The sequence below is a fragment of the Tachysurus fulvidraco genome, chromosome 5, assembly GCF_022655615.1.
Source record: "Tachysurus fulvidraco isolate hzauxx_2018 chromosome 5, HZAU_PFXX_2.0, whole genome shotgun sequence".
NCBI classification, from domain to species: Eukaryota; Metazoa; Chordata; class Actinopteri; order Siluriformes; family Bagridae; genus Tachysurus; species Tachysurus fulvidraco.
The window spans coordinates 33,964,514-33,972,388 of NC_062522.1; the positions used below are offsets into that span (position 1 = coordinate 33,964,514).

Below are 7,875 nucleotides of genomic sequence, written 5' to 3' on the forward strand. Positions count from 1 at the left end.
GAAAAATACTAGATGCCATTACTCTCTAACATCATTAACTCATACCATCTCTCCATCTCTCTATCCTCCCTCTCCCCCTCTCTCTGTATGTGAATCTCTCCATCTCTCTGTGCATCTACACTGCTTGGGTAAGACAGCGTCTGACTGAAGCGCCAACACAATCTCTCTCCATCAGACAGAATTAGACAACATAAGAAAAATGAAACGATTGAAAAGAAGAGAAAAAAAAGGAAATCGAGGAGAGTAGAAAACAGAAGAATAAAGAAAAAGAGAAGAGAAAATAAAAGAGAAGAGGAGAGAAATGCAGATCTACTCCTCCTCTGTGAAAAGCAACTCATTCCCTCGTTCTATCCAGCTCTCCGTTTCAAAGCCGAGGTCACGGTCTGTGGGCTTGTAAAAGGAATCTGGCTCACATTATGGATCCAATCAGTGTTACAAAACCCCAACCTCAAAAATGAAAGCAGCACTCCGGGGAGAGACAGGCGGAGAGACAGGCGGAGAGACAGGCGGAGAGACAGGCGGAGAGACAGGCGGAGAGACAGATGGAGAGACAGGCGGAGAGACAGATGGAGAGAAAGACGGAGAGACAGGCGGAGAGACAGATGGAGAGACAGGCGGAGAGACAGGCGGAGAGAAAGACGGAGAAACAGGCGGAGAGACAGACGGAGAGAAAGACGGAGAGACAGACGGAGAGAAAGACGGAGAGAAAGACGGGGAGACAGACAGAGAGGCAGACGGAGAGACAGGCGGAGAGACAGACGGAGAGACAGGCGGAGAGACAGACGGAGAGAAAGACAATGAGACAGACGGAGAGAAAGATGGACAGACATATGGAGAGACATATAGAGAGACCGACAGAGAGAAAGACGGAGAGACAAACAGAGAGAAAGACGGAGAGACAGGCAGAGAGACAGATGGAGAGACAAACAGAGAAACAGAAAGAGAACACTGAGCTGTCAATCACTACAGAAAAGTTCCATAAACTCTTTTTACACTAAACACTAAAGTTAAATCTACACACACACACACACACACACACACACACACACACACACACACACACACACACACACACACACACACACACACACACACACACTCACACACACACACACACACACACGCATGTGTGTCACGTGTCACTTTATTCTTCTCCATGTAAAACATGATAAATAAATATAGTAAATATTTACAGATTTTAAGGACTTCACCTGAAGTGAACTAAACATCTCGTTTGAAGCCTGGATGAAATAAATATGAACCGAATTCTCAGTAGAAATGAGACTGAGCGGTTTCCCAGGTGACAGATGCACCTGTCCTTCATCCTCCAACAGAACCTTCCAGAACCTACACATGACAGCAGCTGATGGGGTGGAATGAGGAGAAAGGAAGAGATTGTGTTCACACACACCAACCAGCCGTCTGGTGTCTCCACATGTTACATCATCAGAACACTTCATGGTGACATCAGAGCAGCTCTAGTGAAGTTCTGTACAGTTTTAGCTTGAAGCTCCTGACAGGAACCTGCTGTGACACGGAGCAGATTAAAGCTCAGACCCCAGTGATGTCGGATAACTGATTAAACACTGAAGAATAAAGAGCTGAGAAAAAGACAAAGCATTCATAACACGACAGGAGAAAAGAGCTATTATCGTATTACAACACATTCCTTTTTAAGGTGTGTGTGTGTGTGTGTGTGTGTGTGTGTGTGTGTGTGTGTGTGTGTGTGTGTGTGTGTGTGTGTGTGTGTGTGTGTGTGTGTGTGTGTGTGTGTGTGTGTGTGTTAAACCAGCTGCAGATGGTTGGTAGGGGTTGGTGTGCTGCAGTCTGGCAGGCATCAAGTTCAATTTGCTGCAGAGTCTGCGTACACACACACACACACCCACACACACACACACACAGACACACACACACACACACAGGGTGGGCTCTCTGCCAGCGCTCGTCTCACCGTGAGGTCCGGGCCTCACACTCACACAACCTCCATATGAGCTGCAGCAGAGATGTGAGGTGTGATGGTGAGCTGGTCTGTAGAACCTTATCAGTGCTGGAGGCTGGACGTCGTGTATCAGTGGCATCACATCATATATGTGTGTGTAAGTAACAACACTATGCTCTGTGTGTGTGTGTGTGTGTGTGTGTGTGTGTGTGTGTGTGTGTGTGTGTGTGTGTGTGTGTGTGTGTGTGTGTGTGTGTGTGTGTGTGTCTGTGTGTGTGTGTGTGTGTGTGTGTCTGTGTGTGTAGGTGTGTGTGTGTGTGTGTGTGTGTGTGTGTGTGTGTGTGTGTGTGTGTGTGTGTGTGTGTGTGTGTGTGTGTGTGTAGGTGTGTGTGTGTGTGTGCATGTGTGTGTGTGTATGTGTGTGTAGGTGTGTGGGGGGGGGGTTGCATGTGTGCGTGTGTCTGTGTGTGTGTGTGTGTCTGTGTGTGTGTGTGCGTGTGTAGGTGTGTGTGCATGTGTGTGTGTGTGTGTGTGTGCACATGCGCATGTGTGTGTGTGTGTGTGTGTGTGTGTGTGTGTGTGTGTGTGTTTAGCCTGCTCACTAGGTTGTATTTGTGATTTGTTATAGAGATATCACACAATGACGTCCCCAAACAGACCGTGGTGTCGTACCTGCGACGTCCATAACTGCCTTTACACGTGACATTAAGTGTGTTAGCAGCCTGAGATCTTCGTCTCTGCTGATGTTCCACACACACAGTCATCATCATCATCATCATCATCATCATCATGGACTAATCCAGTCTGTGTTTCAGTAAGAGAACGAGGTTGATGCCCAGTGGATGAACATCACTCTGAAATTTAATTAAAGATCAAAAGTTTTTCCTTTTCCGTCTGTCTTGCCCTCCTTTTTCCCTCCTTCCCTTTCTTACTCTCCTTTTCTTCTCTGTTTCTCTTCCTCACTTTTTTCTTGTATGTTTGATTTATATGAATGAGAATCAGCAGCATGTTCCATGTGGAAAGTTTGATTTATATGGACATTGTAAAAAAAGTCTTGCTCTCTTTCCATTTTTCTCTCTCTCTCCTTTCTCTTATTCCCTCTCTCCTTTTCTCCACAACTCTGACTCTATTGAGACATTAAAGGAAAAGGAGCAGAAGCATGGAAGAGCAAAAAAGAAAGGATCTTGTCCTCTCTCTCTCTCTCTCTCTCTCTGTCTCTCTCTCTCTCTGTCTCTCTGTCTGTCTGTCTGTCTGTCTGTCTGTCTGTCTGTCTCTCTCTCTCTCTCTTTCTTCTGTTTTTTTTTTTTTTGCTCTTATCCGTTTCAGTTTGTCTTCAGATGAAAAATAAAGAACGTGTGATGCAGCAACGGGCTGAAAAGTATTTGTCTCTTTATCTCTTCTGTGCTCTTTGTTCTTGATTCATTTCTTTTCGCCACGACGTTGTTTTACGCAGACGATCAACCACAAAGAGTACAAACATCTTTACCTTTTCTTTACTGTATTCATCCTCTTCTCTCTCTCTCTCTCTCTCTCTCTCTCTCTCTCTCTCTCTCTCTCTCTCTCTCTGGCACTTCTATTAGTCACGTGGGAGGATTTTAAGGTAATGTAGTGAAGGTGAACAAAGTGCAAAAGATTTTTCCTCTCTCTCTTCACCTATTTTCTCTTCTCACCCTCTCTCTTTTATTTGTCAGGTTTGATCCGACAGACACATTGAGGATGATAGACGCCGCTCCATAAAATCAGCCGGACGGCTCAAACATTAACTAACAGGCATGGAGCCAAAATGGCTGTGCTAATGCCTCTGTTCAATCAGCTCTTTATAGCCACGCACGCCGCTTTACGGCCTCGCTGACGGCACTGTTATATAAACGTGAGCTAAAAAACAAAGTTGGACTTAATGTGTGACGTTAAACTAAACTGTTGTTTGCTTTGGTGTTCTGAAGCCTTCATGAGGCTGTAATTAAATCACTCATAATTACTGATTGCTGAGAGCATGTCGGATCTAATCTGTGTGTGAAACGTCTCGGCTCGGCTGTCTTCCTGATTCGTTTGGCGAAGCTTCAAGCCAAACAAATGAGCTCGAAAAGTGAGCTTCCACCTGCCCGGTCCTAAAAACCTTCATTTCTCTATAAGCAAACAGAAACTGTGTGTGAGGAACAGGAGAGCCGATAAAGCCTCATGTCTTCAATATTATCTCTGAGAGCCATCAGCAGGTCTGATACAATTACTTTAAGGACACAAGAACGTTGTTTAGCTATAATTTCCGACGAACGTTAGTGTGTTTAATATTCTCTACCACGCCTTCCGTCAGCACCGTGTTAATTGTCTTTTTGTGAGGTCACTGATCAATAAGCCAAACAGCCGACAGTTAAGTGCAGATACGGACTGTGTGCTGATGTGTGTTATTTAGCATTATAAATAAAACCTATAAATATTAATAAATACGTCTTCTTCTCTGTCTGTCCAAGGATTCCTGTCAGCGCACACACACACACACACACATATACACACACACACACATGCACACACACACACGCACAAACACACACGCACAAACACACATGCACACACACACACACGCACACACACGCACACGCACACACACGCACACACACACACACACACACACACACACACACACACACACACACACACACACACACTTTCCTCTATAGCTTGAACACGGTTTGTTTAACAGTCCCTACTTCGCCTTCCTTTTCTCGGTTTATTTCAGCAGTGTGTGTGCGTGCATGTGTGTGTGCGTGTGTGTGTGTGTGTTAACACTGTGCTCAAAGAAACCCAGTTGAGGAATGTAAGGTCACACCATCGGATCGCTGACAGCAAGATGGATGCAGTGAGTGATGCTCTTTTGTACACAGACACACATCCTTTATAAAAATAAAGCGTCAAGGATACATGGAACAATTCATTCCTCCTGCTAGACAGTTTATACTCATGCTGACATTTCCAGCCACAGGATCATGTCAATAGGCCACAGACCTCTCTCTCTCTCTCTCTCTCTCTCTCTCTCTCATCATGCATTTCTCCTTCCAGGCTTGTTATATAATACTTAATCAATACATTCTGTATTTTAAAAGAGGGATTAATAACAGCATCAATACTAGTAACCATTATACTTTGATTTATGTTGTAAATGATGTCAATTGAATGGAAGTGAATTGAATCTCAGCTTTAATCGTACTGTATTTCATTTTTTTTTATCTACTCAGCAGCAAAATTACTGTGATTTCTAATAAAGATAATAAATAATAAATAAATAAATAAATTATTTTCAAACAAAAGTAACCTGCAAATTTATTTTTTAGGTTTATTTTGTAAGAAAAACTGCAACAAAGGTCTCATAATATTAATCCATTTACACTTAAACACTACACACAATCTGTTCAGGATTTAGTTCATGTCATAATTCTATATAGCGAAGGCCATGCTACTTGTAATAAAGGAGGATATAAGGGACAGTGTGTGAGATCAAATCACTCAATAATAAATCACATTATTTAGGTAATAATAATAATAATAATAATAATAATAATAATAATAATAATAATAATAATAATAATAATAATAATAATAATAATAATAATATAGTTTATGGCTATAATAAAAACACATATTTTGAAAATGAAATAATTCCCACACTTCAAACTAAAATACTTTAAGATATAATAAAGAAATAAAAGCCAATTTTAAAGAATTTCATTCTTGCTCTTTCTCTTTAAGTTTCTAAAAAAAAAAGGAAATGAAATATTTCATTATATTTATATACCTTTATCACACTGAAGGGGTTAAAACATATTGTACAGGTACGACAGTGACCAGTATGTTTCTTTAATAAGCTTTATAATTACACTGATTATATACTTTACCTTTATACTGATATACACAGCTTTTTTTTTTTTTAAAGATTCATTAATTAATTAAATCTAATTGTGTGTCATGTTCTGTTCTCTGAGCTCAGACCCCACACTGTACTGGTGTGTATAAACACTGTGTATGTTTCTAGACAAATATTGTTTATAATTGCAATTTAATAATAGAGAATCCTAAAAAATGTAACTGGATTTGTCTCATTGCAGTCAAATTATTATCCTATTAAAGAACGACATCGTCCCCATTGCAGTGTCAGTGTTTCTCTGTGTGACACTAATGTAGGGTGTGATGTACACGTCCGTCTGTAGCATCAAATGTAGACCATTTAATGTGAGTTACATGCAGCTGCATCATCTTAGTCTTCACATAAAACCTGAGCACTGCATCAACACGTGTTTCAGCCTGCAAAGTATGCTCTAAGTGTTTAAATCGTATTGTAATCTGTGCAAGATTAATAATGCCATTCTCCTGTATCAGTGTTAACACGCACCGGGGATCACGTGTGTTCCTCTTATGTTACCATTTAATACGTGAGTTTGAAATGAATGCACGTTCATAGCGCTCATGACAACTCACCGACACACTCGTTGGCTTCTCTGGCCGTCGCGCGCTGCCAAGGTCGGTCGTAGTGGAACGGTTTGCACCTGTCGCACTCGGGTCCCGCCGTGTTGTGTTTGCACTCGCACACCAGCTCTCCGGTGCGGTCGCGCACACAGCGCGAGGCGTGCCCGTTACACTTACACCGGCCGCCCACCTGCAGGTCCGACACGGCATAGAAGTGCGACTCATCCTCGTCCTCTGCTTCGGTCTTGCGTTCCTCACCGTACAGGCGGCTAAACGTGATGCGGATGTCGGTGGCCGTGACCCAGTCCTGAAGCACTGGTGAGCTGTCGAAGTCGTGAGCAGACGGCCGTCCGTCCAGCGTGCTGAAGGCCACGAGGCCGCCCGAGATCGGCTGCTGCTGGTGCGGCTGCTGCTGCTGGTGCGCGTCCGTGCACACGGCCTCCTGCTCGTTCTGCTTGGTAATGACGGCCCGGTTCGGTTTGTTGTACACTTTCCGGCACTGGCTCGAGTAATACTGGAACGGAACCCACGTCTTGCCGTAGTCCATTGACTTGAAGATGGCCATCGAGTCCGGACGCAACGAACAGAACTGCGCGCTCACGTACGTCACCTCGAACTTCTTACCTAGAGACAGCGTCAGCGTCACGTTCTGCGGGTACCGTATGTCGTTTTCCGACTGCCAGCACGTAAGGTTGTGTGGGTTGTGCAGGTCGGTGAGGTGCGAAACCGGATGGCGCTTTTTGGGGTCAGACGCGTCACACACGCGGCACTCGAGGCTCCTCTCTCCACCGCCTCTATCAGTCCCCAAGCAGTAGCGACTCGGTGTCTTCTGGCCACACGTGCTGGAAGCGCGCACTTCCCGGCCGAACGCAGCGTTCACGAAATCCGGGATGCAGCGGCGCGCCTGTCCGTTTTCCTCGTAACACGGGTCCGGCGGCGACGAGCTCGCGAGGGCTTCCACCGTGGGCCGACAGAACGCCGTGAGCAGCACACCGAGCAACACAAATGCACAGTCCAGAAACATCATCCCAGTTAACGTGTGTAGTCCAAACTAACACACACACAAGCTGATACACAATACACAGCCCTTACACAGTCCTTCAGAGTGTGTGTGTGTGTGATCAGCGGAGACCGGAGCCGGTAATCCTACAAGAGGAGGAGACACACACACACACACACACACACACACACACACACACACACACACACACACACACACACACACACACACACACAGACTTTAACTTTACCGTGTGTGTGAGAGAGAGAGAGTGACACCACCCTAAAAAAGAAATGTACACTGTGGGGTTTTAGGAAAGTATAACCTTAATACCTTAAGACTTTTTAAATACCTTAAAATTGTTATTTTATTTTAAGATAAATCACAGAAGGTGACAGTTTTGTTAGTATCATAATTGTACCTCAGACAGACGAAGTGGGAATTCTGTCCCTCTCGCAGCAGCCCAAACTTTTCACATCTG

The 7,875-nt window shown here is 44.2% G+C and overlaps 1 protein-coding gene across 1 annotated transcript in view; it reads right to left on the bottom strand.

Moving 5' to 3' along the window:
- ntn1a (netrin 1a) overlaps positions 1 to 7,875 on the bottom strand; it is a 32,084-nt gene extending 24,209 nt beyond the window's left edge. The window contains exons 1-2 of the mRNA XM_047814130.1: positions 7,816 to 7,875; positions 6,407 to 7,540 (exon numbers count right to left, since the gene is read on the bottom strand). Coding sequence (XP_047670086.1) covers positions 6,407 to 7,421 — 1,015 coding nt within the window. The 5' untranslated portion in view covers positions 7,422 to 7,540; positions 7,816 to 7,875. The remainder of the gene's footprint in view (positions 1 to 6,406; positions 7,541 to 7,815) is intronic.